The sequence below is a fragment of the Macaca nemestrina genome, chromosome 10, assembly GCF_043159975.1.
Source record: "Macaca nemestrina isolate mMacNem1 chromosome 10, mMacNem.hap1, whole genome shotgun sequence".
NCBI lineage: Eukaryota > Metazoa > Chordata > Mammalia > Primates > Cercopithecidae > Macaca > Macaca nemestrina.
In genome coordinates this window covers 121,111,156-121,139,082 of record NC_092134.1, presented here as the reverse complement: position 1 = coordinate 121,139,082, position 27,927 = coordinate 121,111,156, and the positions used below count along the sequence as shown (strand labels likewise).

The 27,927-nt window shown below is 35.6% G+C and overlaps 1 protein-coding gene across 5 annotated transcripts in view; it reads left to right on the top strand.

The window, feature by feature from the left end:
* The first annotated feature begins 3,850 nt into the window (after positions 1 to 3,850).
* The window catches only part of LOC105481244 (solute carrier organic anion transporter family member 1B3), a 106,882-nt gene continuing 82,805 nt past the window's right edge, over positions 3,851 to 27,927 (top strand). For 4 of the 5 annotated variants that reach the window (XM_071072096.1, XM_071072098.1, XM_071072099.1 and 1 more), the window contains exons 1-2: positions 3,851 to 3,939; positions 8,840 to 8,988. In XM_071072096.1, coding sequence (XP_070928197.1) covers positions 8,905 to 8,988 — 84 coding nt within the window. In that variant the 5' untranslated portion in view covers positions 3,851 to 3,939; positions 8,840 to 8,904. The remainder of the gene's footprint in view (positions 3,940 to 8,839; positions 8,989 to 27,927) is intronic. The other variant, XM_011740683.3, reaches the window with a different exon arrangement.

Genomic DNA, 27,927 nt, shown 5'->3' with positions numbered 1-27,927 from the left:
GAATTTTGAGGAGCGATATGAAGGTACAAAACAGTTACTCAGAAAACGAATGACACGGATTAGAAAAAAAAAAACAAAACAACTGTGACTTCTAGGCAAAATAAAAGGTCAATTTTGGCTTTATGATAATAAATTTAAAGTCAGCATGGTTGCTGGATTTTCTTCAGCTCCATCCACTCCGCAGGTTAACAGGCAGAATGAGATAAGAAACAGTGAAATCTGTGGCAAAATTAACCTATGGATTATAGATACTAGTCAGTGAAAGCATTGTTGTATCCAGGGTACTACTGAGTGTGAGCTAGAAAGATAGGCAGTAGTGCTCCATTCCTTGAAACTGATATTAAGGAGGGCTTGCTGTTATTACATATTACATAGGAGTAAGTAGAAGGTAAGATCATTGAAGAAGGGAGGGTTAAAAGAAAACCAAGAAGTTAGAGAATTAAAACGATTATTTTCATGATCATTGAAATCACCAATAATTAAAACAGAAGTAATATTTTGACAGATTTCCTTTGAACCAAGCACTAAAATTGTTGTGAAGTGAGTGAGAGTGATTGAGGGTTTGTTCATGATCTCAAGAAGAAGAATAAATGGCAGAATCTTTTGATATGAGATTCAAAACTATAAATTCTGAGGTTAAAGGGTGGGAAAATGAGAAGAAGGTAGCAAAGTAAGGCAAATTGGAAACCAGTCGTCTGGTTTGGAGCAATATGGAACATAAAGCAACCCACATTTATCCCGGCTGCAGAAGAGGCAGCGAAGGGCCAAGTTAGAGTTAGGGAAAAACAGAAAACAGAAGAATTCTTACAAGAGGCTGAAAGTATGGAGAATTTCATTCGTTATTAGTTATGCATTCCAGAAAGCTCAAGAAAAGAGTTTTGGCTCAGGATTGGGAGAGAGATAGGAGATGGGGGCAAAAGCAAAAATGTGCATAGCCACGCTGGGATTAGACAAGAGGTGATGAGTGATCAGGAAGTTCCTTTTTTTTTGAGACGGAGGCTCATTCTGTCACCCAGGCTGGAGTGCAGTGGTGCGATCTCCGCGCACTGCAACCTCCACCTCCCAGGTTCAAGCGATTCTCCTGCCTCAGCCTCCTGAGTAGCTCTGAGTAGCTGGGATTACAGGCACGTGCCACCACGCCTGGCTAATTTTTTTGTATTTTTAATAGAGAGAGGGTTTCGCCGTGTTAGCCAGGATGGTCTCAATCTCCTGACCTCGTAATCCACCTGCCTCAGCCTCCCAAAGTGCTGGAATTACAGGCATGAGCCACCGCACCTGGCGCCTGCCTTCTTACGGTGGTGACTGCCATTAAGAGAGATAATTGCCATAAGATTAGTCATAATGATGCCAGAACTTTGACCATTAGTGGGTATGGAGACATAGGGGTTCTTTCCAGGGAGTGCAGCTTTCTGTAATTACCTCTTGACCAGCTAAGGAAGGTGAGGTGGGTAGGCAATGGCAGGTCTGCTCTGAGCCTGAAGTCTCCTTCTTGGGATATGCACCCAGTACCTATCCGAGAGTCTGAGACTAAAAACTATTAGGAAAAATTGCTGGGGACATGTCTCAGAGACTTGACTTTTACTCTTTTAATAAGAGTTAACTGCTTTAAAAATTGACAATATGCAAACGCCACACAATGACTCTATTTAGGTTTCGAATCTATAATGTGTCTGCTACTAGGTGAGGCAGTTTACGGAGAGCAAATCCTTATCACAACTATAGCCTTCCCACTTAATGGATGAAAGCATTGATGCTTAGAATGGTGAAATAACCTACTGAAGTTTATACTGCTGTTAAGTAGCAGAGACATTGCTATCAAAGTTTATCAAACTTCAAAGCCCATAATATTTCATCAGAACTGTGATGATTATTGCAACAACAAACATAAGCAGATGGTTGTAAGCAAATTTGGAGTTCTATTGATCCCTGGCTGTTAGCATAATATTTATCTTGAGAAAAGTGTTGCAATATCTTTCCTCTGACCACTCTTATTTTTTCCACAAGTCCCACAAAAAGGAAAGTCTAATTACTTATGTAGGAAGGAGAAAGGGCACAGAGAATGCTCTTCGACTTCTGAAAACATTCCAGAATTTTACCACTGATAGCTTTAGTTTAGGAGTTAGTAAGTTTCTCAGTTAATTTGTACCGTTTTATCTTCATTCTATGCATATATTTGTCCCAAATGAAATTGACGTGTCTTGAATGAAATGGATGTGTGACGAGAAAACCATTAGCATGAGAACACCCAAACTGTCTTCCTATTCCGAATAAAAGAAAAGCCATAAAATTGATAATAAATGTTTAGTATCTCTGCTATAAGGGTTCTCAAAAGCTGACAGTATGTAAAAATTATTCTAAGTGCTTATTTAAAAACATAATCTCCGAACTCCTGAGTCAGAATCTCTTGGGTGTGGGGCTGGATGGCACTTTTGACAAAGGCTCCCCAGTAGATTCTGACTCAACAGAGGCGTGTTCGGGAGCCTACTTCTAATTTTCCCTGCCCCAGGTCTACATTTCAGTGTTCCCCACATTTTCTAATTCTTCTCTCCCTCCACACTCTGGTTCCTTTCATTGTTCTAATACTTCCATGAATTAACCAGGTGTATAACTAATCTAGGCCGGGTGTGGATCTCACGCCTGTAATCCCAGCCCTTTGGGAGGCTGAGGCAGGTGGATCCCAAGGTCAGGAGATTGAGACCATCCTGGCTAACATGGTGAAACCCCATCTCCACTAAAAATACAAAAAAATTACCCGGGCTTGGTGGTGGGCGCCTGTAGTCCTAGCTACTCGGGAGGCTGAGGCAGGAGAATGGCCTGAACCCGGGAAGCAGAACTTGCAGTGAGCTGAGATCGCGCCACTGTACTCCAGCCTGGGCGACAGAGTGAGACTCCGTCTCAAAAAACAAAAACAAAAACAAAAACAAAAACAAAAACCTAATCTATCAAATAACTGTGATATAGAATTAAATACATATTGCTGCAACTGTATCAACAACTGTCCTGTCAGTGATAAGGGGTAACAATGTTTTCATACATGCATTCTCTCTTTGCTCTATACATACACACATACACATACATACATATGTACATACACTCATGCATGTGTGTGTGTATATATATATTCATGTGAGAGAAGAGTCTGTTTATTATTTATATTATTATGGTACACTTCTAAAACACAGCCATATGCCTGGGATATAGTAGGGAGTCAAAAATGTTTGAGTTACTGAATTAATTAATTTGACTTCATCTTTACTTAAGAAAAGTTTCAAGTGAGTCAAGGTCTTCCATTTTCTAAAAACCAAGTCAATAGAAGGAGACCATTCTTCCTTTAAGCTTTGATGTAAGGAATATATCATACAAACCAGTCTTGATTTTTGTCATTTAGAAGAATAGTCTTGTAATTAATTGGCAATTTAGTATTCCATGTGAGATATCCAGTGTCCATGTATGTCATATTAGATCCATACACACGTAACAAGCAGAGAGGGTATGTTTTATTTTCTGAATGCTAATGTAACCTGTAGGGATATTTTTAAAAATCGCCTTGACTTATTTTCTATTTGGAACAGTTTTAAATACTTTGGATAATGTGTTGTATTTGTATTTCTAAAGAAAAAAAATCTTATGCAACCAACTTAATTGAATAAGAAATGTCATTCCCAGAAATAATTTATTTTCTAATGTTAACATAAAAATAATGTGTACATTCTGAGAAATTATTGATATAACCTTTAAAAGATAGGCTTCTGCGTTGAACTCCTAGAATTAGCTAGGTATATTTTTCTATTTGTCTAGGACATTGACCTAATAAGATGGTTAATCATTATTGGACTCATAAAAACAAACAAACAAAAAGCCAACTAACCATTTAAAGTGAGACTTTAACATCAGAAAAAGGATGGACTTGTTGCAGTTGCTGTAGCATTCAAAGTCCAGGTAAGAACTGTCAAGGTTGTCTAAAACATTTCTTTTATGTAAGAAATTTTAACAAATTTCAGTGAAAATGTTTTGGTAGTTATGGTAAATATTACAAATTTTATGCTCTGCATCTTCTTCACACTTAGTGTTCTGAGCCCTAAAAGCCTAGTAATTATCCCTTCCAGAAATAGAAGAGCCTCAGATTTATGTACTCAAAGATAAATTAGAGTAAATCGTACCTTTATAAAGTGAAAAATAAAGATTGAAGTCCTATTTCTATTGCTTTCTAAACAAATGAAACATGAAGTCTGAAAGGATGGACTTGTAGTTACTCTCTTAAAATACACTGTAAGACAATTATTTGCATAAACTGTGTAGAATTACTATACCAGGCTCTCTATTTCTTTGATTTCACTTTAACTGAATAAGTCGGAGTGGTTGGGTGGAGGGTGGAAAATGTGTTTCAAAGTCACTTAATCCCCTCACTTTCCTCCATTCAACTCAAGTTTGATTTAGGGTGAGGGGAGAGAGATATCCTAGATAACTTTTTTATCTCTGTTCAAATAAGATAAAAAAATCTTCTGAACACAGCTCTTGGAAAGAATCAACAACTCAGTAAATATTGGTCCCCTTCACCCATTCAGGAAGGTTGCTTCCCTGATAACACAATTGTTTTTATTGTGAAAGTAAGGTGGGGATGCAGAAAGTCTCTCCTCTGAACAATATAAGAAGTTCAGAAATGCTGTTTTCCCTTTTATCCACCTCAGTTCCATAGATACATGCTAGAAACTGGGTCACTTGACCTGCACTGGTTTTCTATAATCCCTTAAATATGAAAAGCTTAACAGAAATAAGCAGAGGCTGGTAAGATTCTGCCGTCTACTTCAGCCCAGTCAAACTGTGAAGAACTGACCTGTTCTGTTCAGGGAAGAGTTGTAATGCTATATCCAAATGCCTGTGGCTCTGTCTTATAAACATATTGTGTCCTCAAAATTTATTTATGTCAATAATTTGGAATTCAGAAATAATATGTTCAGAGCAAAATATATTAAATGCTTCTAAATAAGGCTTAAAATGCTACAGTGAAGTAAAAAGTGTGGTATTTATTCAAGACTAAATTGATATTCCCGTTTCCTAGGTACTTTGTACTTACTTGATACTTTTTTTCTTTTTTTTGAGAAGGAGTTTTGCTCTTGTTGCCCAGGCTGGAGTGCAATGGCGCAATCTCGCCTCACCACAACCTAGTCCTTGTGGGTTCAAGTGATTCTCCTGCCTCAGCCTCCAGAGTAGCTGGGATTACAGGCATGTGCGTGTAATCTACCACACCCAGCTAACTTTGTATTTTTAGTAGAAACGGGGTTTTCTCCATGTTGGTCAGGGTGGTCTCGAACTTCCGACCTCAAGTGATCTGCCCGCCTCGGCCTCCCAAAGTGCTGGGATTACAGGCGTGAGCCACTGTGCTCGGCCTACTTGATACAATTTAACCTTTCTGAGAGATGAGGAACCAAGTGCCCATATTTCCTATTTTTCTGGTTAAGTATTTTATCTGAACATAAAAGAGAGAGGTGTGTAACAGTTGTCTTGGAAAGTAGGGAAATAACAGAAAAAAGTAATGATTATTCAGGTGTGTTCTCCAGTGGTACAGAAGGATGAGAGAGGTTATTTCAACTGGAGGTAAATAGGGAAACATTAAAGTGGTGTGATTTGGAGCCACATTACAGTCAAGAGATAGGGAAGGACATTCCAGGAATGGAAGACATATACATGAAGATAGAGAGCTTTCTTCTTGGGACAGTGGTTCCATAAGTCTGCAAGTGCCTATGGTTGTATTGGGAATGGGACTGAAAACAAGGATTGATTTAGGCTGTGAAGACTCTCAAATAGGAAGTGTAAGTTTTATTTTTGTTGTAAGAGGGATATATGAATGATTCCAAGAATGGACATGATATGCATATGAAACAAAGCAAGCTGGAAGACAGGACAACTGGAAGTTAATCAGTTGAAAGAAACAAGGCTTGAGGGGTGAGATAATAGTTTTCAAGCCATCAAGAATATTTGTTTAGTATAAAGAAAAAGAAAAGTCTAAAGCTAAAGGAAGACTATCTATCTTGCAAGTCATTCAAAAAGATTTGCAATTATAGAATTAATTGGTAAAAAATAAGTATCTTCCAACTTTTAAATTATGAAGAAAAAAAAACAGAAAGGGATATTCATGGAAAAAGTGGTGTAAATTTATTAAGGGGCTGCTTATTACCTTGAGACCACCAAACTATTGATTTTTTCCTCACCTCACCTACAAAAGACATACAAAAAGTGGATTAATTGAACTTCTCTTAGCGATACATAGGTATGGGTTTCTGCATTCGTGAGTATATTTATATACAGTCACATATACATAAGTGATATTATCTTTAGATATTTATTATTTCCATATTCATGCATTATTCACTAAATATGCATGATATATATTATGGTTTTTATACATTTATAATAGAGAATCAATAAACCCTTGTTGAGTAAATTAATGCATAAAATATGCAGTAGATCTTCATTATTCACAGATTCTATATTAGAAAATTTGTCTAAACACTAAAATTTATTTGTGACACCAAAATTAATACTGCTGGGCTTTTGTGATCATTGGCATGCATGAGCAGAGTGGTGAAAAATTTTGAGCTGGTCTGTTTCGGTTGAGATGGAACAAAGTGAAGCTCTGCCTTCCTGTCTCAGCTCCCATACTATAAACTTCACAGTGTATTTATCGCCACATTGTTTCCATGGTTGTGCTTTGTGATGCTGAGTTTACTGTTTTAAGTTGGCCTCAAGCATAGCCCTGAAGTGTTGTCCCATGTTCCTTCCTCCAAGAGTGCCTGACAGAAGAGGTACATATGCTATGTAAGTTTCCTTCAGGCATGAAATACAGTGCTATTGGCCACTAATTCAATGTTAATGAATCAACAGTATATACTAAAGTGTCTTTGAACAAAAACATACAGAAGACATTATGTATTAAGTTATGTATTGATCCGTTGATGAAAATGTTGTGACCAAAGGCACAGTCACCTAAACCTGTATCTCTTCTAGGAATGACAGATTAATATTTGCAAATTCAGTGTTCCCAGCAACTTTATGGAACAAAATTATTGCAGAAAGTGACAATCAATTGTACATATAACCTATATCATACGTATTGTATAATCAGTGTACTATTACAAATCGGACACTTACATAGATATCTTAGATATTTACATACTTAGATATTCACATATCTAAGGTATCTATATAAGCAACTACATAGCATATATCTACATATATGTGCTATATACATAACATATACCCGTATCTATGTTATGTATCTGCTTATATACTTTATATACATAAATATGTGTTATGCACATATATATGAACAACAATACATCTCTAAACCTCTATAAATAATCCACTGTTCTATATAAAAGAATCAACTGACATAAAAAGTTGACTCATTTTACTGGTCTTTAAAATAAGGGCTTAATAACTCTCAAACTTATGATTTCTCTTATGCTTCCACTTCAAAACTTCACTTGTAGGAATGTATCCTACAGATATGACCACACATAAATAAAATGACATATAACATATTAAGAACATTTTCTAATATGAAATAATTAGATATAACCTAAATAGTTATCAATATGGAACTAGTTACATATATTATGAAGAACAGAATACCCTGCTACCATAAGCAAAATGAGGAGGACTTTTATTAATATAAAGTATATACAGAAGATAAAAAGGTAGAGTGCAGTGGTACTGGTATACTTACATTTATATTAAAAGGGAAAATATTATGTATTTACTTAAAAATGCATATCAGGGCCAGACACGGTGGCTCTCGCCTGTAATCCCAGCACTTTGGGAGGCTAAGAGGGGCGGCTCACGAGGTCAGGAGATCGAGACCTTCCTGGCTAACATAGTGAAACCCCGTCTCTACTAAAAGTACAAAAAAATTAGCCAGGCATGGTGGCAGGTGCCTGCGCCTGTGGTCCCAGCTACTTGGAAGGCTGAGGCAGGAGAATGGCATGAACCCAGGAGGCAGAGCTTGCAGTGAGCCGAGATCACGCCAGCGCCAGTGTGCTCCAGCCTGGGCGACAGAGTGAGACTCCGTCTCAAAAAAAAAAAAAAAAATGCATATCAGATTTCTGGATAAGGGGACGAAGATTATAGGAAGACTCTTTGCTTTTTTTTTTTTTTTTTTTTTTTGGATTTTCAACTACATGCATGTATTTTCTCTTGAAAAATAAATGGATAAATCCCAAATATGGTAAGATCATGATGATGGTAAGGTCAAGCATGGCCAAAGTCTCTCTGAGAGATACTTGGAATACATTTTGCTCTTTTAAACAAATCCAAACTTTTCTGCTTTTTGAGCCTGGTTCCATAGGTATCTCCTCTATGAAACTGACAGAGGCTATCCTAATTATTATTATTTACATTATTTTTCAACCCATTTTGAGTATCCACTATGTGCAAGACACCATCTGTCACTTTATAAACTTATAAGGATAACATAAACATAAATGTGCTTTCATAAATCTTATAATCTGGCTCTGTAGAAAATATAAAAATTTTAATTTCTATAATTTAAAATTTTTGTTCATACAATCTAGTGTGTGGTTTTATATTATTTACTTGTTTCAAATCAAATTTCTCTCTATAAAAATTATTTTTCTAAGTAAATTATGATCTCTTTAGGCTCTGAGTTCGTGTCTGTCTTTCCTCCTCTGTGTCCGGCATTGCCCTCATCCTGTGGTCAGGAAATAGCAGGCCCTGAATGAATATTAGAGAATGATTGATTGATATTGAGCTTGTGACTTTTCCTATTTTTAAATTGTATATTGTTAAAGTAAAATAAATTACACTTTTTCTTTTTTAACAGGTGATCATTTCAAACCAAGCATCAGCAGCAATTAAAAACATTCACATGGTATCTGTAGTTTAATCATGGGCCAACATCAACATTTGAATAAAACAGCAGAGTCAGCATCTTCAGAGAAAAAGAAAACAAGACGCTGCAATGGATTCAAGGTAGAATGGGTTTTATATTTTCAAACTAAAATAAGTTAATGGAAAATTTTTATGTATAGAAAGGCCACTAATTTTCAAAAAGAACATTATATCTCATATTACAATTTTTCCATTGAAGCACACATTAAAATATTAACAAAATATCCCTATATTGATTTAAATCAGTTTTTAATCTGATTGAGGTATTTCTTTGCTAGAGTTTTTTGATGTATAAAAGTGTATTTACTTTTTTAATTTTTAATTTCTGTGGGTATGTAGTAGGTATATACATTTATGGGGTACATGAGATGCTTTGGTACAGGCATGCAATGTGAAATAAGCAAATAAGGAAGAATGCAGCATCCATTCCCTCAAGCCTTTATTCACTGAATTGCACACCATTCAATTATACTATTTAAGTTATTTTAAAAGGTACAGTTAAGTAATTGACTATAGTCACCCTTTGTGCTATCAAATAGTAGGTCTTATTCATTCTTTTTAACTATTTTTTGTACCCATGAATCATCCCCATCCCCCCACCCCCACACCTACACCACCCTTTCCAGCCTCTGGTAACCATCCTTCTACTCACTGTGTCCATGAATTCAATTGTTTTGATGTTTAGATCCCACAAATAAGTGAGAACATGCAATGTTTGTCTTTTTGTGCCAGGCTTATTTCAGTTAACATAATGATCTCCAGTTCAATTCATTTTGTTGCAAATGACTGGATTTCGTTCTTTCTATAGCTGAGTAGTACTCCATTGTGTGTATGTCCCACTTTTTTTTATGCATTTATCTGTCGATGGACACTTACATTGCTTCCAAGTCTTGGCTATTGTAAACAGTGCTGCAACAAACATGGAAGTACAGATAATCTTAGGTAAACTGTTCCCTTTATTTTGGGTATATACCCAGGAGTGGGATTGCTTTATCACATGGTAACTCAATTTTTAGTTTCTTGAGGAACCTCCAAACTGTTCTTCATAGTGGTCCTACTAATTTATATTGCCACCAACAGTGTACAAGGAATTCCCTTTACTCCACAACCTCACCAGCATTTGTTATTGCCTGTCTTTGGTATATAAGCCATTTTAACTGGGGGTGAGATAATATCTCATTGTAGTATTTATTTGCATTTATCTGATGATCAGTGATGTTGAGCACTTCTTCCTCTGCCTGTGTTTTATTTATATGTCTTCTTTTGAGAGATGTATATTGAAATGTTTTGCCTACCTTTTGATCAGATTATTAGATTTTGTCTTGTAGAGTTGTTTGAGCTACTTAGATATTCTGGTGATTAATTCCTTGACAGATGGGTAGTTTACAAATATTTTCTCCTACCCTGTGGGTTGTCTCTTCACTTTGTTGATTGTATCCTTTTCTGTGCAGAAACTTCTTAACTAGATGTGATCCCGTTTGTCAATTTTTCTTTGGTTGCCTGTGTTTCTGGGGTAAGAAATTTGCTAAAGAAATTTTTGCCCAGATCAATGTCCTGGAGAGTTTCCCCAATATTTTCTTGAGGTAGTTTTATGGGTTGAGGTCTTTAGATTTAAATCTTTAATTCATTTTGATTCGTTTTGCCTATGGCTAGAAATAGGGGTCTAGTTTCATCCTAGCACCAGTTATTGAAGAGACTGTCTTTTCCCCAGTGAATGTTCCTGGCATCTTTGTCAAAAATGAGTTCACTGTAGGTGTGTGAATTTGTTTCTGGGTTCTCTATTCTGATCCATTGGTCTCTGTGTCTGTTTATATGCCAGTACCATGCTGTTTTGGTTACTGTAACTCTGTAGTGTGTGTGTGTGTGTATGTGTATATATATATATTTTTGGGACGGAGTCTCATTCTGTTGCCCAGACTGGAGTGCAGTGGCACAATCTTGGCTCACTGCAAGCTCCACCTGCTAGGTTCATGCCATTCTCCTGCATCAGCCTCCTGAGTGGCTGAGACTACAGGTGCCCACCACCATGCCCAGCTAATTTTTTTTATTTTTATTTTTAGTAGAGATGGGGTTTCACTGTGTTAGCCAGGATGGTCTTGATCTCCTGACCTCGTGATCTGCTTGCCTTGGCTTCCCAAAGTGCTGGGATTACCGGTGTGAGCCACTGTGCCTGGCCACTCTGTAGTATAATTTGAAGTCAGGTAATATGATTCCTCCAGTTTGGTTCTTTTTGCTTAGGATACCTCTGGCTATTCTGTGTCTTTTATGGTTCCATATAAATTTTAGGATTGATTTTCCTATTTCTGTGAAGAATGTCATTGGTATTTTGATAGGGATTGCATTGAATTCATAGATGGCTTTGGGTATTATGGACATTTGAAGAATATTCATTCTTCCAAACCATGAACATGGAATATTTTTCCATTTTTAGATGTCTTCATCAATTTCTTTCAAGAGTGTTTTATAGTTTTCATTATAGAGATTTTTCACTTCTTTGGTTAAATTAATACCTAGACATTTAATTTTATGTGTGGCTATTGTAAATGAGATTGCTTTTTTAAATTTTCTGTCACATTGTTCACTATTGGCATTTAGAAATGCTACTGAGTTTTGTATGGTGATTTTGTATCCTGCAACTTTACTGAATTTGTTTATCAGTTCTAATAATTTTGTGGAGTCTTCAGGATTTTCCAAATATAGGATCATATAATCTACAAACAAGAGTAATTTGACTTCTTCTTTTCCAATTTGGATGCCCTTTTCTTCCTTCTGTTGTCTGATTGCTGTAGCTACGTGTTGAAAGTAAAGCTCGGAGTCACAAAGAAAACGAGCACTTAAAGGATTTCTCAGTAAGGCAAATTTACTTCTGCAGAAGGGTGCTGCTTGCAAGTTTGGTCACCAGGAGAGCACACTGAACAAAGGAGTGAAGGGGTTTTAGTTTCTTATGTAGTTTGTCCCTGCTACTGTGTCCTGCCTCCACTGGCTGGAGTTGGACTGCACAATCTAAGTTGAACCCAACTGGCTAACTTGAAAGGTATAGGAATACGGTGACACTGGCAGGAAGGGCAGTTTTGGAGGGAAGAGTTGTGGCAATGGGAGAGGTAATTTACAGAGTGGGTAACAGATGTGTGCTCTGTAGATAAGGACTGGCAGGAAAGTTGTTTACTGAAACCAAGACAGGGAGGCACAAAGGATAAGGAAGTTAGTTTGGCCTTGGAAGTAGGGAACAAAGAACAAAGAGCTGAACAAGCCAAACCTTTGAAGAGGAATTTCTTTTGTATCCGAAACTAGGACTATGTTAAATAACACTAATAACATAGTGTTATTTAACATAGTGTTATTTAACATAATAAGTAGTGTTAACTATGTTATTTTAGTAGTTAAGGCTACTATGTTAAATAACAGTGGTGACAGTGGGCATTATTGTTGTGTTCCAGGTCTTAGAGGGAAAGCAAAGAGTTTATTAATGTGGAACATTTAGAAATATTTTGGTATCTTCCCTTTGGTTCTTGATAGATCAAGAGACACTTATAAATAGAATTAAAATGAAAAAAGATATGCAATAAATAACATCTAAAAATCTTCTTAGAATTGACTTATAATTCTAGAAGATTAATATCTTGTGAATCACTTTACAATCTTGATCCATTTAAATATTCTTTTGTTAAAGAACAGCATTGTTATGAATTCTGATAACCTATGTAATGGAGACTGATGGAAAAGAGATCTGTAATAGTCAAAAGACCTAGTCCAAAAATCTAGTTGATGACTTGGGAAGATCATTTAATTTTTCATTTGCAAATTGGTAAAGGTAATAATTCTGCCTTTTGCTTTTGTCACAAAATTATGAGGCATTAAATTATATTGGCATTTTCATAAACAGGGAAAAAGTACTGCTAAGCACAGTGCTAAATGAAGAAACCAAGACTCACTAGAGTTATTTGACTACAGTCACCTCTGTTTTGAATTGAAAACCCTGGAATCCATGTCAAAGCCTTTTAATCCCCACAGAGAAGTCTTTGAAGAAATCAAGAAACTAATCATAGTCACTTTTTAGTGATATATATCTAAAAAATAAAAAATATATATTATATATACATGAAATATAAAATATATATTTTATATATATATATATATACACACACACATATATATAAATTTACTTACAGTTGTAGTCCTATCCAGTTGAATAGGGCCACAGAGATTGGGTTGTAAACCAAAAAATACTTGATATAGGTCTCAATCAATTTGGAAGTTTACCTTATCCAGGTGAAGGATGCACCCAGGAGACAGGCCTGGGCCTTTCTCCAAAGGTGATTTTGAGGGCTTAAATACTTAAAGGGGAAAAGCAGGCTGGAGGAGAAAATGGGAATGTATGGTCACATTACTGAATACACATGTCGCAAGACAAAAGCTAGCAGGTAAGGGAATGGTCAATTGTTTATATGTCTTGTGCTCAGTAAATCGACACTTTACACAAGATAAGGTGAACATAGACTAGCTACCTGTGGAAAGATTTAACCTTTTATCTGTAGCTGTCTGCTTAAGGAAAGGCATCTTTTTGCAGAACTCAGCTTTTAGCTTAATTTTGTTTCTTTTGTCGTAGTGAATTGGGGTCTCAAGTTTTTATTTTCTTTTCACACCCCTGCCTTTTTCCTTTTAAAACCTTTTGAAGAAAGCATTTTAGAAGAAAGTTACTCCCTGGTCTTGAATTTTCTCTGATCTCTCATGGCTATGATGGTATATTCCTAGACCAATAGATCCCATATTATTAGGAATGCTCATTGTGAAATCTTATCTCCTGCAAAGAAAAAAAATAAGAGGAGGAAGAGAGACAAACACATAGTAAAAAGAACAATCCTGGAAAACTGATGTAGGCCATATTACTCTGAAGTATTGTCAGTAGGCAGGTATGAAAATGGTTTATGTGTATAAATAGATTTCTGTTATTTTCTTCTGAAGTTTAAGTTGCTTAGTTTGCGTTCCCCTGGCTTAAGAAAATCACAATTTAATATTTAGTAATTTCAAATTGGAAAATAAGGGGATAAGGAAAATGAAAGGAAAGGAGAAAAGAAAGAAAAAATTGAAAACATTATTTAGAGACTTGTAGTCAGGAAAAATTTTAGAATTTAGTCTAAATTGTAGAAAATAATAAAAGCTGATAAACCTTAGGCAAGACTAGAATCAAACAACAGGTACTATAGTTTATAAAAGCATAATTTTTCTCTCAATTCCCCAGTTTTATTAAACAGAAAATCATAGTAGGACCAATTTATTGGTAAAATAAATTTTAGTACTTTTATACTTGGTTTAATTATTTGTGTAAAGTACAACAATAATAATCATTTGCCATATAGGGGCTCTCTCTCTTTTTGTGAATTGACTCCGCTGGAACTTTTTGCACAACAAATGTAAGATTAGACCTTTGTAAATGCCTGAAGCCTAGACAAGGATTTATCTGTGCCTGCAGATATATATGTGAATTGGGTGAATTCTTCTCTTTCTGAGGTCTCAAGAAAACTTGGAGTTCCTGCACCAGTCAAAAAGTGACATTCTTTACTTACCACATGTCATGACCCTGTAAAGGATAAGATATGGAGCTAGTTTTTCCAAGGGGCTTTTATTGGCTCTATAGGTCAGCCTCCTTTTCTCAAGGCAATTGGAAAATGTTATTCCAGTCAAGGCCTTGGTAAAATAACTAGTGTCTCCAATTATGTCCTGTGATAAAAGGAAATATATTCTTATTAAACTTATGCAAATAATTATATTGCCAAAATTAAGAATACTCTCAAAATAGTTTTCAAATTTTGAGAAATTAGGTTGAGAGAAAGGAATTATATTTTAAATTTTGCTCATAAGAACAAATTTTACTAAATTTACTGAAATCACTTTATTAAATTGTTAAAGCTATAAATAGCTTAAAAGGAAAGTTTTCTTGACTCTGAAAAATAAAAACAATCAGCAAATGTTTTAAACAAAATCTTATACAAGATTATTTCAATCTTCTATTAGTTTGGTCCATGCAGTTAACTCCATGTTCTGCTCAATATTGGATCACCAAGACTTATGAATACATGAACTCTCCATGAGAGGCCTGGAATTTTTCCTATCTATTCCAATGATGCTATATCTAAATTTATCAAAAACTTATTTTTTAGGAGTACTCCTCAGAGTTCTATAGCTGATTACAAACTGTCCTATAAAAGGATTAAAGTGTAACAACAATTGTGTATGACAAAAAATCTTAGAACAGCCATGGTTAAAGACACCATTGACAAGTAAATTTGGTTTCTTCTGTGGCATACAGCAATTTTACATAATAATCATAATTACTACTGACAACATCTACTAAGACATATTAGAATCACAGGAATTGCATATATTTTTGAAACACATACTAATAACACATTCACATAAATATAATATAATCCAAAGAAGGTTAAATACCATTGCTTATTTGACAATGCTTCCTATATGACTTTACTATACCAAATAAGTCAAATATGTCTCTTTTGGACTTCAGGAGACCTATTATTAATAAATATATGAAGTCAAAGTACTAATTTTACAATTTGATTTTGGAATGACTGTCAAATGTCAGAAGTTTAAAATATTTAATATGACAATATAGGATCATAAGTTATTTTAAAATAAATCATTTAGTCAAAGTGATAACTCAACTTTTTTTTTAAAAAGGCAAAAATCTTTATTTTTTGAGAGAGGAGACTTAATTTCCCAATGAGCCGTAAGTAAGACTGCATAAGGCCAATTAAATCTGTCTCTCAAATCTTATAAACAAATCTATTAAATTTTAATTATTTTGACCATAAGATATAATTTCCATAAACCTTTAAATAACCTTTTAATGTTTTTTTAATTAAAATTGGGTTAATGCTATAAGAACCTTGCTTATCTCACATAGGGGCCCTGATGCTGGTCTTTCATCAGTGTACCTGTAATATGAACATTTAATTTATACAGAAACTCTGAACTAAGTTTATCTCTCAAAATTGGCCCTTATAATTTCACAGACGCACGTCTTCTCTGACAGTCCCTGGGCCTAGAGGGGTTCAGCAGTTTTAATTTCTGGCCCTGTGTCTCATGAATGCAGTTTATGTTGATTATCATCTTTTCCTGGGTCTGAAGATGAGGGTTTAACTGGTGTTAGGGTTTAAGACTTAGCAGGACTTGGTGTGCTTTTTAGACCCAGAAGTAAAAGCCCTTTAATTTAACAGAATAGTCCGGGCATGGTGGCTTATGCTTGTAATCCAAGTACTTTGGGAGACCAAGGCTGGCAGATCACTAGAGGTCTGGACTTCAAGACCAGCCTGGCCAACATGGTGAAAGTCTATTAAATATAACCATAGTGAAACTCTTTTAAATATACAAAAATTAGCCAGGCGTGGTGGCATGCACCTGTAATCCCAGCTGCTGAGAAAGCTGAAACAGGAGAATTGCTTGAGATTTGGGAGGCAGAGGTTGCAGTGAGTTGAGATTGTGGCACTGCACTCCAGCCTGGGTGGCAGAGCAAGACTCTGTCAAGAAAGAAAGAAAGAGAGAAAGAGAGAAAGAAAGAAAGAGAGACAGAGAGAGAGAGAGAGAGAGGAGAAAAGAAAGAAAGAAAGAAAGAAAGAAAGAAAGAAAGAAAGAAAGAAAGAAAGAAAGAAAGAAAGAAAGAAAGGAAAAATGTGAACACTCAACAGAATTAGGATTTTAAAAGCAATACAGAAAGTAAAATGGATGTAATAACCTTAATTTTTAAAATTTGTGAATCTCAATTTTTCTAAACAAATCAAAACTTAAGAAGAATAACATAGAAATTATTTTGATAAAATGTAAAATCTGTTAGACCAGTTAACAAAAAGAATAAAAAAGATCTTCTACATTATGTTTGCCTTTCCCTATAAGGAGTACATTTAGATAACATGCAATCAAAACTAATATAAACCATACTTGAATTAGGTAGATATAGAAAGAGCGTGTTCCGGGTGATAAGTGAAAATTCTTGGTTTCATAGAACAATTTAAAGCCAAGAACACAGAGTGTTATATTAGAAGAAAACATTTTATTTAGACCTTTAAGGTAAAACATTTTTTTAAATGTCAGTTCACAATAGCAGAAACTGAGGGAAAAAAATTACAGAAGCTGTTGACACAATTGAAGGAGAAAGTTATTATCTCAGCCCTTCTCAAAGGGAAGAGAAAGCTGAAAACAGTGGGACACAATAAAAGTTGAACTTTTGGGTTAAAAAATTAAAATCTCTCATCATTTTATTAAGTGTGAATCAATACCTTAAGAAAATGTTGCTCTAACCAATTCTTTAGTGAATTAATTTTTTTAAATATGAAGTCTCAATCTCTGGAATGACTATTATAAATAATTTCCTTTTAATTATAGCATACTTGATTGGATTTTTTTTTTTACTCATAAATCCTCTTTTTACAAACCTTATTACAATTTTTACAAATCATTTATGACATGCTTGGACTTTCTGTGTTGTCCTAAAGGTACCTCTTTCTTAAATAGCCAGTCATTTTAGAAAAAAAAAATTAATCACACAAGATTCTTTCTCATATAAAATTATTTTCCGTTCAACTTTTCTTACCAAAAATACCTCTTTATACCTAAAACTTTCTGTATATCTCTCTTATATACTAGTTTCTTTCACTTTGTTTCATAAATTTAGCCTCGAATTAGACACAAATTATTTTTCTTTAAATAAGAACACATTTTTTAGAAAAATATCTCTATTTTTTTGAATTGGAAATAACCCAGATATTTAATGTAACATAACTTTTATAACTTTAGATTGTAAATGATCATTATTTAAAGTTATTTCTCTGTTAATCATTTTTACAGCTTGTGATTTCAGATGTTTATCTAAGAACCTTAAGGTTAAATAACTTTTTTCTTATTGTTGTTTTGCCAATAACTCAAAAGTTAGCTGTTTCATTAAACCAACAATTTTCAATGCATTATTTTTACAAACATTACACAAAGATAATCATATTTTGAGCTGTAAGCTTTATAACCCTCATGCCAAATTTGGACACATTATGATATTTAGCAGGGATAAATATTAAACTGCTTGATCAAGAAATGTAAATGATAATGTGAATCAACAATTCTAAAGACATTTCTAATTTTATTTTACCAACAATTAAAACACACTTATTTATTAAAGATTTTCTTAAGTCACATGAACCTGAAAAAGCACTTGGGTTCTTCTATTTTCTGTTTTTCTGATAAAGTATTTGATTAAAGTGCTTTTGTAAATCCAATTAATTAGAGCTCCTTATATATTTTTGGTAGTGAAACACACATGACACATAAATACATAGACTTTTTAGTCATGAAGATAAAAGTAGATTTTAAAGATTAATATTTTAGATATTTTAGACTTCCAATTCAGGTATTTCAGACTTCCAATTTGTTTTTTCCTTTTTTTTTTTTTCTTTTTGAGATGGAGTCTCACTCTGTTGCCCAGACTGGAGTGCAGTGGCACGATCTCAGTTCACTGCAATCTCCACCTCCTGAGTTCAAGTGATTCTTCTGCCTCAGCCTCCTGAGTAGCTAGGACTGCAGGCACACGCTACCACATGCAGCTAATTTTTGTATTTTTAGTAGATACAGGGTTTCACAATATTGGCGAGGCTGCTCTCGAACTCCTGACCTCATGATCTGCCTGCCTTGGCCTCCCAAAGTGCTGGAATTACAGGCGTGAGCCACCTTGCACAGCCTCCAATTTCTTATAACCTGTTTAACTAGATAGCCCTAAATTTGTGTACTAAAGGCACAACTCTTAGACGAAAATCAGATAGCAAAATGTACATCTCAAGGTACAGAGAGAGAGAGTCTGGTGTGCTAGAAGGAGATTAAAAATGGATGCCAAGTCAAACATGAAATTGTAGAAATCTACCTTACGATTGTATAGGAGACCAATTTTATTAGATAGGAAGTTTTAAATGTAGTCTCTGTCTTTTAATTGGATATGTGAGCTCTCTGCACAAAGCCCCGCTGAATCCTAGGTCTCCAAAAGGAGAGCGATTCATGAGACTAGGACATGTAATGCTTTTACAGTGCACTTGGCTACAAAGACATTTTTCTATGTGTCTAAACCACACCCTTTTGTATCTGAAACGCCCATGAACAGCACCCGTTGTAATAACTATTTTAGTAAAAATAAATAAATAAATAAATAAATAAATAAATAAATAGGTAACACAATACAAAAACAAGCATTAAGAACCGAGAAACTTGTCTGATTATACTCTTGGGGTTCCATAAGGAAAAACAGAGATTTCTCCCCAAAAAGGAGTTTGGGAGGAAACCTATATTTTCTTAAGGAATCCCAGGCTGTTAGAAATGATTTTAGGTCCCTCACACAGTGGAGGGTGGCAAAAAGAAGGAAAGACACATCGAAGTAAATGAAGAAAACAGAATTCAGCCAACTGAGAAGAAAAAAGAACTTTTTCTCAAAAAACAAGATCTTAGGAGAGAAAGCAAACATAAAGGCACACACACACATACACACACACATACACACTCACACACGTATCTTGGATATTAGCTCTTAATTAAGCTGATTTTTAACCATAGAACTAAATACATCCTTTTAAATTTCATTACCATATTTTAGCTGTGACAAACTGCTGATATATCAAAAGTAACACAAATATCAACCCTGAAAAGATTGGATTTAGGAACCAAACCCAGGCTGTCATGGTGAAAAATGGGCAGAATCTTAGTTACTGACCACCGTTGCTCTTTCATCTTGGCTTGGCTAGGAATAAATGGCTTTGTTATGTACATAAAAGCCCCTCAGGTAATCAATATATGTTTTTTTCTGTTTGCTGGTTGTTTTTTAATTTTTTCTTTCCTTTGACAGAGGCAGGAATTCAATCAACTCAGTAGCTTTTTTCCCCATAATTTGAAACTTTTCTTTGGTTTTGACCATGTTGGGTAGAGTTGGTCAAACCTAATGGGGAAAAGACTGAAACAACAAAAACAAACAAATAAAAATCAGTTAAGCCAAATAAACAAACAATTGTACGATTTATGGGATCACTGAGTGCTCTAATGGTAAGGAGAAATTAAGGCAAGCTAGTTGCTAATATTAACTTTTAGTAATTAAGGAGAATTTCCAAGACAAAAACTGCAATTCAGCTACTGCCTAGGAATGGGGACCAGGCTGAACACTGCTCTCTACCATCCTAGAAACGGGGAAACACTCAAACTCACCTTCCCTGTGGGAAGTGGGCTGAAACTTCAGAAAGGAGTTGCTGGTCTCCTTCATCATCATGGAGCAGGAAAACTCCCCTTCTTTGTTTGAAGCAAGTGAAACTCCAGAAAAGGTGTTGCAGAACAAAATAAATCTTAGATCTTAACCAAATTTTGAGAGATCAGGCATTCTCTCTGTAGTGGGAGCCCCCTGACCTTGACAAAATGTGCAATTGGTTTTGTTACAGGAAAGGGGTCCCAATCCAGACCACAAGAGGGGGTTCTTGGATCTTGCTCAAGGAAAGAATTCAGGGCAAGTCCACAGTGAAAAGTGAAAGCAAGTTTATTAAGAAAGTAAAGGAATAAAAGAATGGCTACTCCATAGACAGAGCAGCCCCGAGGGTTGCTGGTTGCCCATTTTTATGGTTATTTCTTGATTATATGCTAAACAAGGGGTAGATTATTCATGCCTCCCCTTTGTAGACCATATAGGGTAACTTGCTGATGTTGCCATGCCATTTACAAACTGTCATGGCGTTGGTGTGTAGCAGTGAGGATGACCAGAAGTCACTCTGTCGCCATTTTGGTTTTGGTGGGTTTTGGCCAGCTCCTTTACTTAAACCTGTTTTATCAGCAAGGTCTTTATGACCTATATTCTGTGCTGACCTTCTGTCTCATCCTGTGACTTAGAATGCCTTGTCAGGGACTGCAGCCCAATAGGTTTCAGCCTCATTTTACCCAGCCCCTATTCAAGATGGAGTTGCTCTTGTTCACATGCCTCTGACAATGTGAGCAATGAAGACAGCTCAAGCTTGTACCTGGCACCCATAGGAGGCTTGTCAAAGGTTAGGTCCATCTCTACTAAGAGACCTTCCCTTGGTCACCAATTTACAAATTTGTAAATCAAGAGGTATGGAAGACAAGTCTTAATCAATGTAGAAGTTTATTTTGCAAAGGTTAAGGATACACCAGGGAGACAAGTCTGTGCCTTTCTCGAAAGATGATTTTGAGGGCTTCAATATTTAAAGGGGAAAAATAGGTTGAAGGGGAAAGAGAGAGGTGAGGGTATGGTCACAATTCTGAATCCACAGGTTGCCAGAGAAAAAGGAGCAGGTAGGTAAATAGTCAACTGTGTATACATCTTGCACTTAGTAAACTGACACTTTAACCAAGATAAAGTGAACATAGAGTAACTACTCCTGGAGATATTTAACCTTTTACCTGTAGCTGTCTGCTTAGGAACAAAAGAAAAAACCGCTTGTTGGTGACTCAGCTTAATTTTGTTAATTTTGGCATAGTGAATTGGAGTTCCAATATTTATTTCCTTTCACAACATTCACTTGCAATAATGTTAAACAAGGTTCCTTTTAACTTTGTCCAGGTAACACAGAGTTAATCTGTTTTCTGAGATATCTGGTAAAGTCTATTGTGATGAAATATTTGAATAATATTTCAGCAGAATGGCAATCATAAGGAAAAAGTATTGGCTAATGCAAGTGAATTACCTTCTGTTGTCTAAGAGTAATAGAGTGGGCTAAATTATTTTTACTTTAAATATTGAGTGTTACAGTGATTTCACTTTCATGTGCATAGCAAAGGGACAACAAACTGGTGGAAGAAATAAGATTTCCAGAATAATCCCTTAAAGCATATTTGGAATAAAGCTAGGAGTTAGGAAGATAGCAGTGTATGTAAGGCACATTACCTTCAGTCCAATAAAGAAGCCAGGCTGGGTGTGGTGGCTCACGCCTGTAATCCCAGCACTTTGGGAGGCCGAGGTGGGCAGATCACAAGGTTAGGAGTTCGAGACCAGCCTGGCCAATATGATGAAACCCCGTCTCTACTACAAATACAAAAATTATCCGGGCGTGGTGGCATGCGCCTATAGTTCCAGCTACTTAGGAGGCTGAGGCAGACGATTCACTTGAACCCAGAAGGCAGAGGTTGCAGTGAGCTGAGATTGCAACACTGCACTCCAGGCTGCGTGACAGAGTGAGACGCTGTATCAATTAAAAAAAAAAAAAAAAAGCCAGTGCTAGGGAAAAATATTTGAATAAGATTAACATCATGATTTCAAAAACATTGCTAAATTGATTAATCACATCTACAAATGATGTTTAAAGGGATCTTTTCACTAAGTTAAATTGTTAACATTGAAAGAATATTAACCTCAACAATCACATTACAGCAATTTTGTAAAGACTTGTGTGTCTGCAGTTGAATTTAGTAGCATTTCTATGCCTACTTTGTATTCATGAGGAACAACATAATGGGATAATTTTTTAATAATCAGTATTTTAATTTTTCAGTAAAAATAATTACCAAAAATCTTATGAATTTTGAAATCTTGTGAATTAGGAGTATCCACACATATAGACAGAGATAATGAAAACAATGGTAAAAATAGATCTAATTCAGCGACATAAAAAGAGAAGATGAGAGAAACAATAGTAGTGGCTAACATTTGTTGGGCGCTTACTATGTATGAGATGTTGCTCTAGTGTTTTGTTTGTGTTAGTAGATTTTCTTCCTTACCATAGTTCCATCAACCAGATGCTATTATCTCCCTTTGCAGATAAAAACAACCTAGGTATAGAAAAGGCAAATGAATTTCGCTAGTTCTCACAGCTTGTACAAGATGGAGCCAAGATCTGAACTCAGATATGTTTTAGGTAGAGTAATAGGTTATATATAACTTTATATATAATATAACCTTAGGTTGAGTATGTATTTTATATATATATTATACATAACCTTATATATAGATATGTTATATATAATATAACCTTTGGTAGAGTAATAGGTTATATATAATACATATAATATGTATTTATTGTATATTATATGTAATATATATGTAATTTATTTATCATCTATCTCTCTTTACCACAAATTAAGCTCCATGAAAACACAGGTGTTTGAGTCACTATTCTCTCAGGCAAACATCAGTGCTCAGTGTGTGTAAGCTCAATGACTGATTTTAGGTTTCACCCTCCTCCTACCCTCCACCCTCAAGTAGGCCTCAGCATCTATTGTTCACTTCTTTGTGTCCATGTGTACTGTTGGGACTTTTTTGTGTCCAAATATATCATCAATTTTTGTAATTCTCCCTCATGTACTTGAGAAAAATGCATATTCTTTGAATTGTTGGATGTAGAGTTTCTTTTTTTGAGATTGAGTCTCACTCTGTCACCCAGGCTGGAGTGCAGCGGCGCAATCTTGGCTCACTGCAACCTCTGCCACCCAGGTTCAAGCAATTCTCTTGCCTCAGCCTCCTGAATAGCTGGGACTACAGGTACATGCCACCGTGCCTGGCTAATTTTTGTATTTTTAGTAGAGACAGGGTTTCACCATATTGATCAAGCTGGTCTTGAACTCCTGACCTTGTGATCCACCTGCCTCAGCCTCACAAACTGCTGGGATTACAGACGTGAGCCAGTAATGTGCCCAGCCAAATGTAGAATTTTATATGTGTCGAAGAGGTCAGTCTTGTTGATAGTGTTATTCAGATCTTCTATGTCCTTGCTAATACTTTGACTACTTGACCTATCATAATTGAGAAACAAAGATATGTTGAAATTTCCTCTAGTCACAGTAATTCTATTGACTTTTGTTTATATATTTTATACCTATTAAATCCATTATTTTATAATCATTTTATCTTTTAGGTTAATACACTTATATCAATATATAGAGATCTCTATCCATAATGATGTTTGTCTAAGTCTATTTGGGCTATTATTTATATAGCTACAAGATTTTCTTTTAATTGCTTCTTATTCTTTTACCATCATCAACACTTCCTCATGAATTAGGAATACCTGTTATCAAGAGCACATATTTAGTTTTTTCAAAAAATATCCAAACTGAAAAATCTCTGTCTTTAAACTAGCAATTTTGTCTGCTTACATTTATTGTATTTTAGATAGTCAGACTTGTTTCTACCATCTTAGAATATTATGCCAATTTACTCCCTTCCCTGTTGCCTTTTAATGTTTTCTTCTACTTTTTGAATTGATATATTTATCTCTTTTATAACAAGGCAAACACTGTAGCATATTGCTATGTTCTGAATATTTGTACCATCTCTGATCCTAAGGTAGAGACTTTGAGAAGTGATTAGGTCATGAAAGCAGATTCCTCATGACTGGGCTTAGTGTTTTTATAAAAAAGATCCCAGAGAGCTATTTTGCCCTTGTCACCGTGAGATTACTGTGAGAAGATGACCTTCTTCCTGCTGGTGTCCTGATCTCAGACTTTTCAACCTTTGGAACTGTGACAAGTAAATTTCTGTTGTTTATAGCGTACTCGGTTTTGTTATATGCTATATTTTGCTATATTTTTAATAGAAACCCAAAACATACTAAAATACATGCTCTCATGTTCTTTGATATGCCTCTTTAACCTTTGTAATCTCTGATACTATCTCAATTTTCCATCTAAAATTTTAAATTTTAGATATTATATCTCTTTTCTCTTCTTTTCTATTTTTGGTCTCATCTTTTAAAAGACAATTAGAAAATTATCAAGTATTTTATTCACCTTGTTTTATAAAGCTCACACAATATCTTCAGTATTTGATTCGTTTTATTTAAGTATATCTTCCAAATTTGATTTCAGTGTGAATCTTACATTGCACACTTTTGAAACCTTATATGCTCGAGAATATATTTCCTTATAGTTGAATGACTATGTGGCTAAATATAAAATTACAGTTTCAATGTTCTCTTACCTCAATACTTCAAAAGTATTATTCATCCACAGGGCTCATGCCTATAATCCCAACACTTTGGGAGGCCGAGGTGGGTGGATCATGAGATCGGGAGATTGAGACCATCCTGGCTACCACCGTGAAACCCCATCTCTACCAAAAATACAAAAAAATCAGCCAGGTGTGGTGGTGGGTGCCTGTAGTTCCAGCTACTCAGGAGGCTGAGGCAGGAGAGTGGCATGAACCCTGGAGGTGGAGCTTGCAGTGGCCGAGATCACATCACTGCACTCCAGCATGGGCAACAGAGCAAGACGCCATCTCAAAAAAAAAAAAAAGTATTATTCATCTTTTGTACATCCACACTTGCTGTTTAAAATTGATATGCTTTCTTTTCTGAAAGACTTAAATTTTTTTTGTCATCATTGATATTCTTATGTTTTACTAAACTTTCTCCATATATGTGTGTCCTTATGTCTTTTGCTGGGTGTTCAACAGGCACTCTCAATCTGAAGTTTTCATATTTTTGTCGAATATTGGAAAATTTGCATTTATTATTTTTTTAAATTTTCTCCTCTTCAACTTATTATACTCCTTTTAAGGAATTGATTGTTAAGTTATTGTTAATTTTATTTAAAACCTTTGTATGCTTTAAACATATATATATATGGTATATAAGGTGTGTGTATATATATACACTTTAAACTTTATATACCTTAAACAAGATATTTATCTATACATACCTTATTTACATGTATATATATGTACGTATTTCCAAATTTTTAAATAAAATTTCTGGCCAAGAGCAGTGGCTTACACCTGTAATCCCAGCACTTTGGAAGGCTGAGGTGGGTGTATCACTTGCGGTCGGGAGTTCAGGACCAGCCCGGCCAAGGTTGTGAAACCGCCTCTCCACTAAAATACAAAAATTAGCCAGGCATGGTGGCATGTACCCCTGAAGTACCAGTTACTTGGGAGGCTGAGACAGAAGGATCACTTGAACCAAGGAGGTGGAGGTTGCAGTGAGCTGAGATCACACCATGCACTCCAGCCTGGGTGACAGAGTAAGCCTCTGTCTCAAAGAAAAACAAAATCCATCTTGCACTAATTGATAACCCCGAAACCATTCAGGAGCAGATTGTTTATTTTCCGTGTATTTGTATAGTTTAGGAGTTGATTTCTAGTTTTATTCCACTGTTGTCTGAAAAAATAGTTAATATGATTTCAATTTAAAAAAATTATTCGGCCAGGAGTGGTGGCTCACACCTATATCCCATCACTTTGGGAGGCCGAGGCAGGCGAATCACCCCAGGTCAGGAGTTTGAGACCAACCTGGCCAACATGGTGAAACCACATCTCTATTAAAAATACAAAAATTAGCTGGGGGTGGTGGTGCATGCCTTAATCCCAGCTACTCTGGAGGTTGAGGCAGCAGAATTGCTTGAACCCAGGAGGCAGAAGTTTCAGTCAGCTGAGATTGTGTCACACTCCAGCCTGTGTGACAGAGCAAGACTCTGTGGGAAAAAAAAAAGCACCAGTTCTATCCTGCTACGTTTCAGAGATGGATTCATTGCTAGCCAAGGTGATGGAAGCCGTTTTATTGTCCAGCAAGACTTAGACTATGTCATTGAGCTCACCAGGCTGACTGTGACCCTATGTACAAGGTAGCCACATGGGAGAAGCAGTTCTACACATACTATCAAGATGGTCTTGTATGATTCTACCAGCTTTCTGATCTCTGACTCCTTGGGAAGAGCAGCCCCAGTTAGTGAAAAGGCTTGATCTTGATCAACAATGAACAGAAACCTCATCAGTCTTTCCCAAGGACCGTGGCCCTTAACGTCTTGGGTGCCCCTTGGAAATCACAGAAAGTCAGCTGTCCTGGCTATGTGGAACTCTCATCCCAAGACCCACTTTGAACTGAGTAAGAAGCTCACCTGTGCTTACTGCATTTGTCCCAACTTCTCCTTGTATAAACTCACCCCAGCAACACAGGATAAGGATATAGATGCTTCTAGTTTGTTCTTTTGTGTTAAATGTTTACAAGGACCTCAGAACTAAAGCCTGTTCTCTGGAGGAAATAAAGAAAATATGTTTGGAGGTGCCTGAATATGAAAAAAAATTATTGAGGCTTGTTTTGTGATGTATCATATGATCTACATTTGAGAATGTTCCATGCGTTGATGACAAGAATGTCTATTCTGCAGTTCTTGGGTAGAGTGTTCTGTAATCTCTGTTAGGCTCATTTGTTCTAGAGTGTAGTTTAAGTGCATTGTTTTTGTTGACTTTCTCTCTAGATCATCTGTCTAGTGCCGTCAGTGAAGTTTTCAAGTTCTCCACTGTAATTGTGTTGCTGCTACTGATTTCTTAGGTCTAGTACTAATTGTTTTATGAATCTGGGAGCTCCATTGTTAGGTGCATAAACATTTAATATCTTTTTGTATATAATGATCTTCTTTGTCTTTTTTTTTTAACTGTTGTTGCTTTAAAGTCTGTTTTATCTGATATAAGAATAGCTCTTTCTCACTTTTGGATTTCCATTTCCACAGAATATCTTTTTTCACCTCTTGACCTTGAGTTTGTATGCATCTTTAGGTGTTATCTGAGTCATGTGAAGACAGTAGCCAGTTAGTTTGTGATTCTTTATACATTCTGTTAATCTGAATGTTTTAAGTGGAACATTTAGGCCATTTACATTGAACATGTATATTTAGATGTAAGGTATTGATCCATTCATCATGTTAATTGTTAGCTAGATACTTTTATTCTTAATTGTGTGTGTGTGTGTGTGTGTGTGTGTTTATAGGCCCTGTGAGTTTCAAGAGGTTCAGTTTTGGTGTGTATCAAGCTTTGTTTTTTCAAGATTTAGTCCCCTTTTAAGCACTTTTTGTAGAGCTGGTCTGGTAAGAACCAATTCCCTCAGCATTTGTTTGTCTGAAAATGACTTTATTTCTCCTTCATTTATATAACTTAGTTTTAATGAATACAAAATTCTTGTCTGACAGTTGTTCTCTTTAAGGAGCCTGAAGACAGGACCCAAATCACATCTGGCTAGTAAGGTTCCTCCCGAGAGGTCTGCTGTTTCTCTGATA